The 19,118-nt window shown below is 39.0% G+C and overlaps 1 protein-coding gene across 2 annotated transcripts in view; it reads left to right on the forward strand.

Annotated features, from left to right (window-relative positions):
* Positions 1-19,118, forward strand: part of Scaper (S-phase cyclin A associated protein in the ER) — a 359,173-nt gene that overhangs the window by 284,499 nt on the left and 55,556 nt on the right. For both annotated transcript variants that reach the window (XM_028865018.2, XM_028865019.2), the window contains exon 26: positions 14,676-14,908. In XM_028865018.2, coding sequence (XP_028720851.1) covers positions 14,676-14,908 — 233 coding nt within the window. The remainder of the gene's footprint in view (positions 1-14,675; positions 14,909-19,118) is intronic.

Below are 19,118 nucleotides of genomic sequence, written 5' to 3' on the forward strand. Positions count from 1 at the left end.
GAACTCAATAGATAAACTGAGATTAGCTTACACCCAAACACACCCAAAACTTAACAGAAAGAACTAGAGAATAAAACAGGAGAAAAGCAGAACAGTAATGAAACAATGGTCCTAATGTAACAATAACTATATAAAGAATGCTTACCCTTGTTAGGATGCAAAAACCAGTGAAACAAATAAAAAGAGGGACCCAGCTATTATCTACATGAGATATATTTGAAATGGAAAGGAATGTAATTTAGAGCTGGGCATGGTGATGCTCGCCTTTAATCCTAGCACTCAGGAGGCAGAGGCAGGTGGATCTCTGTGAGTTTGATGCCAACTATAGGACAATCTGATCAAGGCAGTTCTTCATTTGAGGTTCCCTCTTCTCAGGTGACTCTAGGCTATGTCAGGTTGATGATTAAAAACTCACTAGAACACAGTCAGAAAAACAGGCAGTCCCAGTACCCAGATGGGAAATAGGTAATGTCGGGGTATCTTCTGGTGGGATGTTGCTGGTCTTGCTGTAAGGAGCAAACTACAGCTCAACGTAAGAGGCTGTCATCAATGTCAGGATAGTTCAGTTGACCCCTAGCTAGCGTAGCTGGCATTAGAAGGCATGGTAGCCACTATCCAGAAGGAAAAACTAGGAAAGAAGGCTGAAATAAAAACCAGGAATCTAAGAAAGTTAAGAGTTATACAGAGGTCCACATGTATACGTGTTTAGGAAGTGCAGTGGTGAGAAAACATAGAAGTCTAAGAGGAAGACCAGAATAAACAGTGAAGACAGGTCTGAGTAAGTCATGGGATGGAGAAGAGAGTAATACAAGTGAGTCTGGTGTGGAGGCTGAGTGGAAATGAGAAGAGTGAATGCAGGCAACGCTGCTCAGACCATCCCTAGCACCTGTAATAATGCAGCCTTCGTCTGCCCTCCTGATTCTTCCAGCCCAGCATCATGGTGTTCATGTGGAGATGTAGCAGGGCACAAAGCAATCGACCTTGTTTTTCTAGTAAATGAGAGGTAAATAGTAAGAGCAGACACTAAAGTGGTCATGCACACAGCTAAGTTCCTGTTTCTCTGCCCTTCCTGCTCCTCTTGGGGTTTTATGAGATGTGCAGGGCTAACTGCATTCTTTATGGTCAGCCTCTACTCTAGTCCAACTCATTCTCACCTGTGAAAGCAGCGCTCTTTTAGAGGGAAAATCAGAAACATTGAGTCTCATTAGCACCTCTGACTTCAGTGATTCAGAGTCTTAACCACAGCCGTGCTCTAGCATTCCTGTTCCTTGAAAGACAACTTGCTTTCTGTTAAACCTTGGCAGTAAAGTTTAACAGATCCCTGTATTTAAAACAAAAAACAAAGCATGCTTTAAGTTTGGAAGATTCTTAAAAATGTCACTTACCTAGCTACATCCTAGCAATCCCACTCCTAGCCATTTATCCAAGAAAAGCAAAAACATTTCTCCACAAAGACTTCTTCAAGAATGATCTTAGCAGTCTTAGCCATAAATAGCTAAATATGCTAAACAATATACATATCTTTCAACAAGTAAATTTATAAACAGATTATGATATATCTGTGCACTTAGTAATAAAAAGAAATGAAGTATTGATATACACAAACACATGGATGAATTATTATGAATTACTGAAAACATTGAGTTTAGAAAGCCAGATCCAAAGGCCTACCTACTGGAGAACCATTCTAGATCTAGAACAGTTTCATTACCTGCAACCTCCCCCTTTGAAGTCTATGCCACCTTTTCTCCCTGGCCCTTGGCAATCACTGATCTGTTCTGTGTCTTACAGATACACATTTTCATAAATGAAGAAACGGGAACCACACAGACTCTCCCCTTTTCCAGGATTCATCAGTAGGGATCAAGTTAGATACTAGTGAAGGTTACATCATGTCCTTGGTGGCAAACCCAGTCTCTGTCTTGTAAAGACAACTTAAGAAGAAGTGATATGCTGTACCTGTGCACTAATGTGGATTCCTGTCTTAACCAACAATAACAAGGCACCTTCACCACTATCAATAAAGGCCAGTGAAAAACCTGGGCTTTCACCCTCATCTGACAGTAATGAGATGGCATTTCTTGCCCCACCCCCAGCATGCCAGAAAGATACTTTCTAAAATACAAGATTTAAAGAGGACCCATAACCTTATAACATAATATACCCCAAATTTCCAAGGTACAATGAAAATAAAATCATTCAGTATACCAAGAACTAGAAAAATCTCAACCAATAAAGACAATTGGTAGATGCTACAGTTTTCACACAAAGATTTTAAGTCTGACACCATAAAAATACTTCAGGCAACTACTAATATGTGTATAAGCAAATAAAAATGATTTTAGCAAAGAAATACAAAATGGAGAAGAATTAAAAGGAAACACAACTAAAACTAACAGTGAACAAAAATTTTTAAAGTCAGTGTATAGGCTTAACAACAGAATGTAGAGAATGAAAATATGAATTTGAAAACAGAACAGTCTAATATTGTTCAATCTGAAGAGCAGAGGAAATACACCTTAAATAAATGAATCATGTCTCAGGGACTTATAGGGCTGTAACAAAAGATCTAACATTTATGTCATCAGACACAGAGAGGAGAAAAAAGAAAAGACTGAAAAACACACTTCAATAAAAACAGAGACTGTCCCAAATTACCAAAAGATATAAATGTATAGATTCTATAAACTGAGCAAACCATACCTAGAGTGAACAAAGAATAAAGTGATGAGTATAAACCCTCACATCAGTAATTATATTAAATGTGAGTGGTCTGACTTTTTGTCCTAAAATTAGAGCAAATAAAATATCCTTTAATGAGAAATGATTAAGCTTTGGTACATCCATCGTGTAGTATTCAGTAAATACTAGGGAGCTACTCATATGCACAGCCTCTTGTTGAATCAAAAGGCCAATCTCAAAAGGTCACATAATGAATTATTCTATTTACATAACACTATCAAAAAGAACAAAATTTTATATAAACATGAAAGTAGGTTAGTTGCTAGATGAAAGTGAAAAAAAGCATATGTTACTTATTATAAAGTGGTGTGTTTATGATGCTGAGATAATCCTGTATTTCATTGTGGTCATAGCTATACCAATTCTTAGATTTTATATTGTACTATATAAACTAACCACTGGGGAGAAGCAAGATGAAATGTAGCTCCAGAGTAAAGAATTTACATAACATTTATGAGGCCCATAGCAATGCAATATAAAATAAAGAATAAAGAGATAAATTCATGCAGGCTAAGCCAACTATAACTCATCTAACTCCTTGCTTCTTAACACATTGTTCTTTCAGTCTCTTGCTTTGCTGTTCTTCATTGTTTTAGGAGTTGAGTTGTCTTGAGGCCTGATAGGATATGCTAGCATAGAGGCCAGCATTCCATATAGCATACATATATGTTTTCCTCATTGTACCTCATTTCTCTCCTCACCCTGCGGTTACATCAAATGAAGTTTAGTGTTGTGTAGTTTTTACTATGACATTAGCCTTTTGCCACTTATTAGGCTGTTGTAGGTAGTCCTTTAGATATCAGCTAGGAATTAAGTTATTTGATTCTTAAAAATTGGTCATGAGAGATGCTTCCAGAGAAGTACCTCATACCCTTTGAAAAATAATATAACTAAAATTCTGGATTCAAAACTACCTAGGTTCAAATTCCAATTCCATGATTAGCTAACTTTTAAGTCTTAAATTACTTCTCCTTTCTAAAACATTTAATATGACAATAGATGATAGTACTAGTTAGATTGTTATTCTTAAAAGACTTTTATTAAGCACTGGTAATCTACAAGAAAGTCTCTTCTAGGAACTAGGTGGTGAGCCATGATGGAAATGCATTTGTCCTAATCTTCATAGAGCTTATATTTTCCAAGTAAGAAAAAATGACCATGCAAGTAAGCTTATGTGATACATACTCTAGAGAAGGAATGTAAGATCCTAGAAGAGCACAAACAGAGTCTGAGCCAATCAGGAGCATCACAAAGGCTTCTCTGAAGAAGCACTGTTCAAAATGAGTCTTGAAGGGTGAGTGTTAGTGGGACAAAACTGAAGAGGTGGAAGCTGACCAGGGCAGTGGGAACAGCTGCTGTGCATCAAACAGTTTGATGCATCAAAGAAGGGTATTGAGGCTCAATATTCATGCACAAGATGTGAATAAGGAGCCAATTGAGGCAAGTCAGAGTCCAGTCTGCTCTACTTCCCATATATCCCACTTGCCTCAAATAGAGCACACTGGACTCTGTAGACTAAGTTAAGGATTTTGGACTTTAATCCTAGATATTATAGTAAGATGCTACTGAAAATGTTGTGACATCACTTACTTGTACTGAAGTGAATTAAAAGGTTCAAAGAGACCCACTAGAAGACTATTCCAGTAGTCTGAGAGAAGGGAAGTGGTCGCTATGTCTATGAGAGTGGGTAGTGTGTGCAAAAGAAGGGGTCAAAAAAAACCTAGCTTCCCACCATGATTTTAAAAAAAAACATCAGCACTACTAACTCAAATTCGTAGTTTTAGTAATCGGTGAATTTGTTTAAGTAGACTTATGATTGGAAATTGCTCAAAAAGACTTATTGCTGGAAATTGCTCCTACTTATGATATTAACAGTTGATATTAATTAGGAACCACTCATCATTTTAAGTAATGGTGTTTGTTTTGACTTACTAAACAAATAATATTATTAAGAGAAAAATTTTAGGATGTGTAGTTGATAAAACTTTTTAAATGGATATGTAGGAATAGAGGGATAGGGCTCAGGTTTCTGGATTTTTGCACCTAGAAAAATGGTAGTGCTGTTTTTGAAGAGCTGCAGGCAAGGAAGAGCTGCAGAGAGAGGGAGAATTAGCCTTCCTCAGAGATGTGCCCCAGGTTTGTTACCTAGTACCAAGTGGTCAGCCCTAAAAACATACACATACTAATAAGTATTCAGAGACGGGTAATGCCTGGGGGGCACTCACCAACCTAAGACAGAGCGCCTGTGTGGCCTGGGCAAGCATCTCCATGATGGATAAGGTGACCTGCTGACGTCCCACACAACCCAAGTCAGAAGCTCATTTTTTAATAAAAGGGGGACCTGCAGGACCCTGGCCCCCGTTTTGGGTAACTGTTGCCTTGCTTGCGGACCTTGACCTTGATATCCTCCCAAAGCTAATTCCCTGCCAGGTTCCACCCTCCTGAATGCTTAAGGGAAGTTCCTTGTATGTGTATCCTGAATAATGGGTATTAACAGCTTAGATGCAAGATTGTAAAACATCAGTAGCAAACTTCTGCCCTCCAGGGTCCTCCCATTGTGCTGTAAGCCTGTAATTAAGACCTCCTACCCCCTTCAAGAAATGACATTCGCCGGGCGGTGGTGGCGCACACCTTTAATCCCAGCACTCGGGAGGCAGAGGCAGGCGGATCTCTGTGAGTTCGAGGCCAGCCTGGACTACCAAGTGAGTCCCAGGAAAGGCGCAAAACTACACAGAGAAACCCTGTTTTGCAAAACCAAAAAAAAAAGAAATGACATTCAACATTTAAAATTAAATATATATATATAATTGAATGAATACTGTGAATGTAATCTATGAGTACCACAAATGTGATAAATATCATGAGTGTAATTTAAAAAATAAATAAGTAAATAAATATACACATACAATCAACACTTATAGACTCAGCAGGTTATATTTATATTTTTATTCATTTATGTAGATAAAGATGTGTGATGATAATTAAAGGAAATGGGACATGATTTGAGAGAAGAGAATGAGAAGGATTGGAGGGAGGAGAGGGAAGCAGAAAGTATATAACTACATTGCAATTACAAATAAAATAAATGAGTTATGTAAACTTAGAACAATGGAAACAAACCTGGTTGTTGCTAGGAGAGCCTTTTGTAGTTAATTTTTTTTTCTGTTTATAAGATCTTCAATGACTGAGCAGAAGGGCTATTATTTGCTGTAAAATGCTAAATAATTGACTTAGGAACTTCTCGTTTACATGCTAGGAAGCCAGGTGTTTCATAGTCACAGATGTTCACCACACATGGTGGCACACAAATACTACTCTCTTATACTGCCGACCACATATTAGCCCCAGTGGCTCCTGTTTTACAAAATGGCATTTGTAAAACAACTTGTTTACAAATTATAAAACATTGTAAGGTTTCAGATCTAAAAATGATAATAAACTTTATTTTGGCCAAATATACTCCAGTGTGGTTTTGGTAGCTGTATGGATTAATTGTTGTGTTTATAGGAATCCAGTTATGAGAGGCATAGAAGGCAGGCATAGCAAATGGATATACAAGTGAGATGGGTAAACAACCTTGGCAAAGGAAACCAAGATACCTTAGCAGTCACAGTAGACTGGTATTTTTTTAATTAAAAAAAATTTATTCATCTTACATACCAACCATAGATCTCTCTCATCCCTCCTCCCAGTCCCGTCCCTGCTCCCCGGCCCCCCACCCCGCTCCCCCCTCCAAAAGGATAAGTCCTTCAATGGGGGGGACAGCAAAGCCTGGTACATTCAGTTGATGCAAAACAACCCCACCCCCACCCCCGCATCAAGGATGAGCAAGGTAATGGGATCCAAAAACCCAGCTCATGCACCAGGGATCGATCCTGATCACACTGCCAGGGGCCCCTCAAACAGACCCAGCTACACAACTGTCTCCTATATGCAGAGGGTCTAGTCTGGTCCCATGCAGGTTCCACAACTGTCAGTCTAAAGTTTGTGAGTTTCTATGGCTTGGTTCGGTTGTCTCTGTATTTTTACCCCCTCATGATCTTGACCCCCCCCCCTTGTGCATATAATCCCTCTTCCCTCTCTTCGACTAGACTCCTGGATCTCTACATCTGCTTCCATCAGTTACTGGATGAAGGCTCTATGATGACAGTTAGGGTATTCACCAATCTGATAACTGGAGTAGACCAGTTCAGGCACCCTCTCCACTATTGCTAGTAGTCTAATCTGGGGTCGTCCTTGTGGATTCCTGGGAATTTCCCTAGCACCCGATTTCTCCCTTACCCCATAATGTCTCCCTCTATCAAGATATCTCTTTCATAACTCTCCCACTCCTCCCCTCCCCCAGCTCAACCATCCTGTTCCCTTATCCCCTCCCTTCTATTGCCCCCCTTCATCTCCAGTTTATTCATAGAGAGCTCATCTGTTTCCCCTTCCCAAGGTGATCCATGCATCGCTCTTACAGTCCTCCTTGTTTCCTAGCTTCTCTGGAGCTATGGGTTGTAGCTGATTATCCTTTGCTTTACATCTAGTATCCACTTATGAATGAGTACATACCATGTTTGTCTTTCTGAGTCTGGGTTACCTCACTCAGGATGATATTTTCTAGTTCAATCCATTTGCCTGCAAATTTCATGATGTCATTGTTTTTTACAGCTGAATAATACTCCATTGTATGTATGTACCACATTTTCTTTATCCACTCTTCAGTGGAGAGGCATATAGATTGTTTCCAGGTTCTGACTATTACAAATACTGCTGCTATGAACATAGTTGAGCATGTGTCCTTGTGATATGATTGAGCATCCCTTGGGTATATGCCCAAGAGTGGTATCCTTGCATCCTGAGGTATATTGATTTCCAATTTTCTGAGAAGTCGCCATACTGATTTCCAAAGTGGCTGTACAAGTTTTACTCACTCCAACAGTGGAGGAGTGTTCCCCTTGTTCCACATCCTCTCCAACATAAGCTGTTATCAGTGTTTTTGATCTTAGCCATTCTGACAGGTGTAGTAAGATGGTATCTCAGAGTCGTTTTGATTTGCATTTCCCTGATGACTAAGGATGTTGAACAATTCCTTAAATGTCTTTCAGCCATTGGGATTCTTCTGTTGAGAATTCTCTGTTTAGCTCTGTAGCCCATTTTTTAATTGGATTGTTTGGTATTTTACAGTCTTGTTTCTTGAATTCTTTATATATTTTGGAGATCAGCCCTCTATCAGATATGGGATTGGTGAAGAGCTTTTCCCATTTCTGTAGGCTGTCATTTTGTCTTATTTACTGTGTCCTTTGCCTTACAGAAGCTTTTCAGTTTCAGGAGGTCTCATTTATTAATTGTTGCTTTCAGTGTCTGTACTACTGGTGTTATATTTAGGAAATGGTCTCCTGTGTCAATGCATTCTAGGCTACTTCCTACTTTCTCATCTGTCAAGTTCAGTGTAGCTGGATTTATGTTGAGGTCTTTGATCCACTTGGATTTGAGTTTTGTGGATGGTGAGGGATTTGAGTTTTGTGCATGGTGATAGATATGGATCTATTTGCAATCTTCTACATGTTGACATCCAGTTATGCTAGCACCATTTGTTGAAGATGCTTTCTTTTTTCCATTGTACAGTTTTGGCTTGTCAAAAAACAGGTGTTCATAGGTATGTGAATTAATGTCAGATTCCATTGGTCCACATGTCTGTTTTTATGCCAATACCAAGCTGTTTTTATTACTATAGCATAGACTGGTATTTAAATTGAATCAATGTGTCCAGAGTGTATTATGACTTCCCGGGGTAGAGGTTAGACAAAAAGCTCATGTTGTGTGAGATAGTTAAATAGTATTGAGAACAAGATGTCATCCCACTCTAGAATAAAATTGTCAGGATGATGAAGGGATTACAAACTCTTATGTAAGAAACATGGTGAAACTGAGGCAATGTTAAGGAGACCTGTTTTGAATTCTGAATAGTTCTCAAAGGAAACCTTGTTCTGATTATCACAAATGAGGGGGGAGACCAATGACATCCAGGCCATCAGGGCATTGTCTTCTACATCATGGAGCACTAGAATTGTCTGAAGTGGGGTTGGCTGTCTCCAGTGAGTAGCTGGTGAGCACTCTGTGGCTAGACTAGCAGACTGATGGGAACAAATCTGTTATTTGGGAGGAGAAGCTACAGAAACTGCATGACTCTCTGAGACCTACTTCCCCGGTTCTTCTTAAGGTAGGGTTTAAGGGTCCACACTAGCACTTATTATAGTCCTGATTAGTTTCTAGTTCCTTGAGGGTGCTAGAAAGATTCTCCTTTGGACCTTGGTTTTCCAAAAATAAAATTGAGAAGTTTTTATTTTATGGCTTTTTTCTGTACCTAAATTTTTGTGAAATTCCAACAGATTTGAAGATCAAATAATATTGAGAGGAAGAGGATACTTTGCAATAAGAATATGTATATGGTTCTACCAGAGAACTTTTAGAAATGATAAACAATTTTAAGGAGCTGGATACAAAATCAGCAGTCGTTCCTATCTGACAGCAATAAACACGCTCAGAACAAAATCAGGAGAACAACCTATGCACAGTAGCTTCAAAAACCTTTGTACTCAACCTAACCAAGGAAGTCAAAGACCTACACTATGAACATTTTAAAGTACTGAAGAAATTGAAGATGAAAGTAGATGGAAAGAGTTCCCATACTCTTGAATCAGCAAAATTAATATTGTGAAATGCCTTTATTAACAAAAAGCCATCTATAAATCCAGAGTAACCCTCCATCAAAATTCCAATAACTTTCTTCCAGAAATAGAAAAGCAATCCTGAAATTCATATGAAAGCACAGAAGACCCCAAACAGCTAAGCAATCCTGAGCAAAAAGAACAATGCTGGAGGTATCCTCTGCTTGATTTTAAGGTTTTCTACAGAGCTATAGTAACCAAAAGAAATGGTACTGGCATAAAAACACACAGTAGGACAGGGAAATGGATCAGCAGGAAAGAGTGCTTGCCATCCAACCCAATGACTTCAGTTCTGTACTAGAATCCATATGAAAAGCCAGATGTTGTTTGTGAGCCTCTGTATTCTCTGTACTTCTACCAAGAGATAGGAGGAAGGGATAAGAGAATCAGCTGGAAGCTAGTCTTGAGATACACTGGACATTGCCAAAAGAAGGGAGACTCTGCCACAAACAAGGTAGAAGATGAGAACCAACTCCTGAAAGTTGTCTTCTGATCTCTACACATGTGCCAGGGCTTACACACTCCTACATTCACACACACATGCACAATCATACACAATAAATAAAAATTGTTTTAATTTTTAAAAGCTGCATAAATCAATGGAATAAAAAACAAGTTATAAACTCATACTGCTACAACCACCTGATTTGGGACAGATGCCAAAACACATTGGACAAGAGCCTCTTCTACAAATGGTAGTGGGAAAACGGAATGTCTACATGGAGAGGAATTAAACTAGAGCTCTGTCTCTTCTGCACAAGAATTAGCTGAGAATTGACCAAAAACTTCAAATGTAAGACCTGAAACTATTAGGGAAATACTAAAAGAGGAATAGGAAAGGACTTCCGGCAAGGGATTCCAGAGGCTCAGATGTAAAACCCAAAATTGACAAGTGGGATTACATGAAATATTAAAGTTTCTGCACAGTTTAGGAAACAGTCTGTACAAAGATTTTAAAAAAAAAAAAAAAAAGACCCTACAGAAAGGGAGAAAAAAAAAAGTCAGCTCTACCTCTGATATATAAAGAATTCCCCCCAAAAAAAATTCCAATCAGTAAATTAGCTAATAAAACAGATAGCTCTCAAAAGATGACATACAAATGGCAATAAACATGAAAAAATGTTTAATAATCTTAGCCAAGAGGGAAATTCAATTTAAAGCTACTCTGAGATTGCATTCGGAATGGCTGTCGTTACGAAAACAATGACAGGTACATTCGAAGATAGGATGGACCGTGTACGCTGCTGGCAGGAATGGGAGGTCACTCAGCCATTGTGCAGATCAGACTAAAAACTGGAAACAGAATGTCCCCGTGACGAGCACTGCTCCTGGGTGTGTACCCAAAGGATGCTGAAGTCGTCATAGCACAGACAGAGATGCACATCTGTACTATTAGAGCACTGGTCACTGCAGCCAAAAAACTAGGGAACCAATTAAGTGTTCACTACTGAGTAGCTAAACTGGTATATTTATACAATGGCATTTTACTTACTTGTAAAGCAGAATGAAATTATTCCATTTAAAGGAAAATGGATATAATTAAAGATAATCATATTAGCCGGGTGATGCACCTTTAATCCCAGCACTCGGGAGGCAGAGCTAGGCAGATCTCTGTGAGAGTTCCAGGCCAGCCTGGTCTACAGAGCAAGATCCAGGACAGGCCCCAAAACTACACAGAGAAACCCTGTCTCAAAAAACAAAGAAACAAACAAAAAAGATAATCATATTAAGTAAAAATAGGTCAGACTGAGAAAGACGAATATTGGGTGAGTGAGGTGTGTCAGTGAATAAAAGGTACTTATTGCCAAAGCTGACATCCTGAGTTGAGACTCACAGGGTAGAGGGACAGGACTGACTCTGACAGGTTGTCCTCTGACTGTCACTTATGTGTCATAGCAAGAATGTGCATCTGTTTACACACACACATAAAAACTAAATGTTTAGTTTAAATGATAAGTTTTGCATCTTTTCTCTCCATTGTGGGGTCTAAATTTTACAGAGACCTAAAATCATTTATACATACAGGACAGGAAAATATTAACAAGATTAAAGGAATGAAGTAGGAGAAGGGGAAAAATGGAATGGGGAACAAATGTGGTCAAAGCATATGAAAAACTAGCTGGCACTGGTGGTGCATGCCTTTTGTCCCAGCACTTGGGAGGCAGAAGCAGGCGGATCTCAGTGAGTTTGAGGCCAGCCTGGTCTACAAAGAGTTCCAGGACAGCCAACACTGTTAAACAGAGAAACCCTGTCTCGAAAAAAATTTTTTTAAAGTATCTGATAAACTTATATGAAAATATTGTTATGAAAATCACTATATATAATGAATATGTTGCAGTAAAAATTTATTTAAAGAATATGTATATGAAACCACTTATAATTTGCTGCTATTATGAGTGAAATAATGACCATACCAGAGTAGTCTAAAATATTATACTAAAGAGAAGTAGGGTGACTGAGTACAGGACCTGTGGTTCAGTCCAAAGGAAAGCAAGGAAGAAAGACAAAAGGAAAGGAAAGTACACGAAGGAATAAATTTTTATATGTTTAAAAAGAATAGTTTTAGATTTCTGCCTGAGAGTAACAGATTCAGAAAGGCCAAATGCTAAATAGCTCTGTCCGAAGACAAGACTGTCTATACAGCAAGGGGTAGTAGTCAGCTGTAAGCTGGGCAGGTGCCCTTCCTCTGCCCACAACAGGCTACCCTCCCCAGACCAGGATGTGCTCCACACCTAAGCAGCCCAGGTGTACAATAGACAGGGCCTGGGCAGCAGGACTCTTCAAGAAGTGAATTCAAGTGGCATTATGACCCTAAGCAGACAGCAGGACTCTGTAACTGTGTCTCAGCTATGAAAGGTAGCCAAGAGAGCAGGCTGCTTCCAAGTCACCTCTGCAGGTGACGGCATCCCCCACCTAGAAGGGAAGCAGCGGTGCTGCTGTGAATAGTTGTCCTCAGTAGAATGTGCACCTTTTCCATAGAGTTCCACTGCTTTTTCTTCCTATCAAAACTGGGTTTGAACAACTTTTTAAAGAAGCTAGGCCTCTTCTTGCCTTAATTCTGGAGATTTTGATGTTCTTTCCTAGCTGAAATACTGTCCCTATTAAAACATTGCCGTAAATTGGAACCGAGAGAGAGGACAGGTTTATCCAGGGGGAGAAAGAAAATGTCTTTGAGTATTTGAATAAAAAAACAAACATTACACAAAGAAGAACACTACCCTTAGTTAAGATTTCTATTGCTGTGATAAAGCACCATAACCAACCTGGGGAAGAAAGGGTAGATTTGATTTGGCTTACACTTCCAGTAACAGTCACCACTGAGGGAGCTCAGGGCAGGAACTCAAGCAGAAGCCATGGAGGAGTGCAGCTGACTGGCTTGCTCTCATGGCTTGTTCATCCTGCTTTCTTGTACACCCAAGGACTCCCTGCAGAGAGGTAGCATCACCCACAATGGGCAGACCCTCCCACATCAATCACTAATTATGAAAATGACCCACAGGCCAGTCTGGTGGAGGCACATTCTCTATTGAGGTTCTCTCTTCCAAAATGACTCCAGCTTGTGTCCAGTTGACATAAAAGCAGCTAACACAGTTTTCATCAGTAAAAGGGCCAGTACTCAAAGGAGGAAAGAAACTGGGCTGGAGGGAGGGGGGCTTTATACAAAAAAAATGCAAGGTCTTAGTAATAAAAAATAATAATAATTTTTTTTAAATTACCTTTAAAAAAATCTTCCAGATCAGTGGCACTTGGACTTGTAGGAGCCTCTGCCTCCTGGGCACCATGTTACACACTTCAGGTTTGAAGAATACAGGATTCTGTATAGGGAAATTGACTGGCCCAAGAAAACAGTCTTTAAAATATTAATAGTTAGTATCTCCCACTATGGGGGGAAAACTGGGTCTCCCCCTAATCAAGCATGTTGAAGCCTGTCACACAGATCTTGTCATCCAGATTTTTACTGGATTCAGGCTGTATATGCTGATTGGTTTGCCTGGGCATGAATCTTTAGTGTGTTTAAAAACAAAACAAAAAAACAAAAAAAACCTCATGCTTACTATGTTTAAAGAAAGTCTCCAATATAACATATAGAGGGAGAACTCAGAGGAAGCAGATGTCATGCAAGATACAAAGGAAAAATCTCCTTTAAAATGAATTCCTTCTGGGCTGAAGAGATGGCTCAGCCGTTAAAGGCTAGGCTCACAACCAAAAATATAAAATGAATTCCTTCTTTAAAACATGCAATTTCACAAAATTAAAGGTAAAAGTAATTAAATGAAAATCATCATGGAGGAACTGGGAAGATGGCAAGTCAGTAAAGCACTTGCCTCAGGAGCATAAGGACCTGAGTTTGCATCGCCAAAGCCCACATCAAAAGCCAGGTGCACTGCATAGGCTTGTAATCTCACCGATGGCAGGGTGAGTTTACATCCAGGAGAGACCCCGTCCCAAAAGAAGGGGTGAGGGTGTCTGAGGAGTGGCACAATGTGACCTTGCATGTCAGAAAAAGAACTTTTTGTGATTTTGTAATAAGAAATGCAATCTTAGGGCTGGAGAGATGGCTCAGAGGTTAAGAGCACTGGCTGCTCTTCCAGAAGTTCTGAGTTCAATTCCCAGCACCCACATGGTGGCTCACAACCATCTGTAATGAGATCTGGTGCCCTCTTCTGTATACATAATAAATAAATAAATCTTTTAAAAAAAAAAGAAATGCAATCTTATTATCCTAATCTTATCCTATTAGAGATATTTAGATATTAGAAATCTTATCCTAATAGAGATATTTAAAATATGTATTTTTAAGAATCCATTCTCATGTGAAACAATTCATGAATATATAAACTTTAGTTCATACAAAATTTTAATAGAGTTGATTTAGTACTAACTCCATGCCTAAGCATTTTATGTATGTTAGCTCATTTAACCCTTTCAGAAACCTGTAATGTAGGCATGTCATTATTTCTGTTTTATAATGAGAAGTTAGAATTTAGAAAAAAAATAGTGTTCCCAATGTCACCTGATCAATAAAGGCAAAACTGGGATTTGAACTGGCCACCCAACCTCAGAGCCAACACACTTGAATGTCTCATTGCCTCAGGTAGATTTTTCAGAAATTTATGATTTATGATTTATGATTTATTTATGATTCTAGAAATGTTCCGAATCATCTCTGTCTAATTTTCATGGTTTCATTGAAGCACCCTCACTATTTTTTGCTTCTAGATTTATGTTCCAGATGAAAATAATGCTGTTTTGGGAAGAAACACAAATAAACAAGTTTTTGAAGGGTTGACAACTGGACTTCTCAGAGCCGGTGCTGTGGTTTTTAGCTGTCTGATTGCCAACCGACCAGATGGAAACAGCCGGCCAGCTACACCAAAAATACCAACACAGGAAATGAAAAGCAAACCCTCACAAGGTGATGCTTTTAACAGTCGAATTCAAGACCTTATCAGGTAATTGCTGCATTTCTTCAAAAAGTTTCTTTGGTTAAAAAGGTTAGAATAATGTGAATGAGGCTGTAGTTGTTAAAAAGGTTAGAATAATGTGAATGAGGCTGTAGTTGTTAAAAGGGTTAGAATAATGTGAATGAGGCTGTAGTTGTTACAGCACTGTCCCTAGCTCGTGGTAGAATCTATACCGTCATTTGTAGAAAGAAGGAATCGCAATGCAGAGCTCAACGGCGGCGGTGCCAGAACCCTCAACTTGTCCATAGAAGCATTCCCCACCCAGAGGCACTGAGCACTCCCTCGGCACATGTGTAGTTCAGACTTAATAGAACAAGAGTTACCATTTACGGAGCGCTCCGTACGGTGAAGATGTTGGAGTCTTTGCAGCCCTAGAAGTATACAGCTTCTAATTTAGACTAGATGAGGAAATTGTTCAGGGAGGTTAAGTGCTGTGTCCAAGGTTATGTAATGAGTTAAAAGTAGGGGCGAGAGCTGAGACTGGAGCTCCCATCTAGTTAGACTCTCAACATCTGTGCACTTTCCTCCACACAAATGTGGCTGTTTCTGACACCTGTTCGGGGCCTGCTTCCTTCAAAGGTCTCCTTTGCTCAAGGGAAATTTACTCCTACTTTAGCATCTGAACTTTTCTCCCCTTGTGAATCTTGAATCAGGTAGAATGTTTAATTTCCCAGCGGGGTTCCATCTGGTGTTAATCAGTTACTGCTCCACCAGTCAACAAGCTTTCTGTGGTCTGCCTGATCTTAGGATGCAAATCCATGCAATTTGTTGCTCTCTGAAACTTATGGTAGGTTAATAGAGAAAGAAAATGCCCTCCTCTGCATGTGTTTCTTTCACAGTTCATAAATTCCCTCTGGCTTCTTGTACTGCTTTTTGGGAACTGTTGTTTCATTCAGTATCTTCCTTACTCTTGATTACTTCCTTCACTCACCCTTCCATCTGCCTGCCCTCTTTCCCAAGTCTATTTATTGCTGGAGAGCATCAGGCCCTTTGGGTCCACAACCATTTATCTTAGAGCACTTGACTTTTACCCTCTCTGCCCTTTCTCTCAGTTGCTTGATCCCATTCAATTTCCTCATGTCCTTTCGGTTATTGTAGGACTTGCTGTCCCTGCTGATGAATGTCATTGTGTCCGAGCATTCTCTGTTAGGCTCTCTTGTGATGCAGCAGCCCCTGCATTCCTGTCACCCAGACAGTTTAGCTACATGCCTTGACTGTCATGAGGCAAAAGACTCGGCATAATGCTTCAATGCAATTACAGTCCACCTTCTAGGATGCATGTTTTTTCACATGTATTACTTGAGTTGCCAAATCCTTCCTAAAGGAAGAAGGTATTGTTGGGGGAAAGGTAGCAGTGTTTTTCTGTCAGACCAGATAACTAATGTGACTTTTAAGAGATTATTGACAAGCACAGTACTTGAGAGCAAACCCTGACATAGGTCTCCTTCTCCTCACCTGGCACAGAACAGGCATGAATATATCTTTTTTCAGTGTTTAAATGTTCTATTATTTTTTTAAATACATGAACGTGCACAAAACACAATATTGTAGATACTATGTTCTAACAGTTGATAATGGTTCTCTATTAATCTCAGATTTGGGATTTTTTTTCTTATTGTGAACAAAACAAATACCACAGCTAGACCTTTGTCCCTTTTGCCCCATTTGCTCTCCTCTAAGACCTACATCATTATGTTGGAGCTAACACACATCATTTCCATGCCTGCTCTATGCGTCTGTAAGAGCATGTATGAATAATATAAACAATATATTCCACTTTACATTTTTATGACTCTTTGTTGTTGTTAGTTTTTGCTCTGAGGGGCGTGCCACCCAGCTCCTGAATAAATTGAGGTTTATTATTATGAATGCCTGGCCTCAGCTTGGCTTGTTTCTTACCACCTTTTCTTAATTTAAATTAACCTGCCTATCTTTTGCCTCTGGGCTTTCACTTTTCTCATTTTTTGTAAACCTTTCTTTCTTACTCTGTGGCTGGTTGTGTAGCTGGGTGGCCCCTGATGTCCTCCTCCTTCTCCAGCTACTTCTTCCTTTTCCTCCCAGATTTCTCCTTCATTTATTCTCTCTGCCTGCCAGCCCTGCCTGTTTCTCTCTCCTGCCTCACTATTGGCTGTTCAGTTCTTTATTAGAACATCAGGTGTTTTAGACAGACAAAGTAACACAGCTTCACAGAGTTAAACAAATGCAACATAAACAAGAGTAACACACCTTAAAATAATATTCTACAACATTCCTTAATGTGTATACTCTGATAGTATGTTGTCAATTATTAGTTGATGTAATTAAATTCAACATGTTTTAATGTTGTTAATTTTACCTGTTCTGCAATTCTGCCCTATGAATAAGCCCATAATATTTATTTACCCATTCTCATAAGAAAATAATTTTTCCTTGTACTGTTCACTAAAAAATGGAGTCTTTATCCTCGTAGACATGGTCTCTGTTTGTATGAGTTTTGATTGAGGTCATGTACTTAGAAGAGGAATTTGTGGATGATAAGATAAATGAATATTCATCTTTACCAGATAATCCCACACTGTTCTTCATAGTAACTATATAATTTTCTATTTCTATCATCAAAACTAGGAGTTCTCATCTCCCATATCCTTGCTTTTGTAATTCTTATAAGTATCAAATGGTAAGCCACTGTTGTCTCCATTTATATTGTACTTGAGTGAGGTGAAGCATTGTTCATCACCATTCTAGCAATCAGAACTTGGTTGTAGAAAACAGAAACCACTGGAACAAATTAAATTGAGAGGATTTAATATAGGAAATTAGGCACCTACAAGTTTATCTATGCTGTGTCTCCAGGAACTCACAAACAATAGTGTAAAACTGTAGGACTATTATATCTGTAGACATCAAGGACTACTGACTCTTTAAAAATTGAGAATTGTGCCAGACTAAGGAACTAAGGAGATCGTTCAGTGGGTAAGAGTGTTTGCTATGAACTAAGTTCAAATTCCCAGCATCTACATGAAAGCTAGGTATACCTGTTACATGCCTGTGACACCAGCATCAAGGGGCAGAGACAGGTGGATTCCGGGTACTCACTGGCCAGGCAGTGTGCTTCAGGTTCAGGGAGAGACCCTGTCTCAAAAGTAGGTGGAAAATGATAGTGCTTAAATCACGTTTATCTAATGGATCATGCACTGGAGAATGATAGTTAAGATCACATTTCTGTATGGATAGTACTGAACAGTATACAGGGCTGTATTCCTAACTTTCCTTAGTTCTAACAGTTACTAATAAGGAGTGGTTTAAGAGAGAAGAAAAGAACAACCTTTAACGCCGTGGTTTAAGGTGGCAGACCTATTTGTTAGGAAACAGAGACAGACAAAGCTACTCACTTGTTCTTTCTCCCATTCACCCATCACCTGGGCTGGAGCTTAGTAGCACAGAACTTGTAATTCAGACTCTCCAGAGTAGGAAAGTAGTGAGTTGAAGGTCAGCCTAAGCTATACTGCAGAACCTGAGTTCAAAAGAAAAGAAAGATATCTCCAGTTGTATGTTTTTATTTCCATTTACCTAGTCTTATTCCATGACTTTGGAAGATCTGTATGCTCTTTCAGATGGTATGTCTTTCAGATACACTGGCCCTTTTCTCATTTTGTGTGTTAAATATCCATCATTTTAGAGTTCGGCTTTAATATTGGTATGCCATGGACAGTTTCTTACATTTACTGTTTGGTGAAACTGTTTATTCCAGCCTTGAAAGGTTCTTTTTTTCTTTAAACATAGTAAAGATGGTGTTCCATTGCCATCTGACTTCCATCATTTCTTATAAGAAATCAGCCTCTACTTATATCACTTTTTTTCTTGTAAATAATATGTCCTTTTTTTTGTTGGCTTCTCTTATGATTTTGTCTTTGACTTTCCACAGTTGACAATCTGTTTAAATGTAGATCCTTTGTGCTTACCTTGCCGGAGGTTAACTGAACTCCTTGAATCTATATAAATTGGTGTTTTTCTGCATAAACAGAAATCTATCCAAAAAATACCTCTACAAGGAAAATTTATTTGTAAATTCTGTGAAACATTTCAGAGAAAAAAATGCTACCAATCACACAGATCCTCTCAAAGAAGAGAGACTACTTACCACTTTGCCTTATGATGCCAATAGAAACACTAATAACCAAGTCTGACAAAAGTATTCCCCCAAAAATCCCATATCAGT

Source organism: Peromyscus leucopus, chromosome 7, assembly GCF_004664715.2.
Source record: "Peromyscus leucopus breed LL Stock chromosome 7, UCI_PerLeu_2.1, whole genome shotgun sequence".
In the NCBI taxonomy this organism is placed as follows: domain Eukaryota; kingdom Metazoa; phylum Chordata; class Mammalia; order Rodentia; family Cricetidae; genus Peromyscus; species Peromyscus leucopus.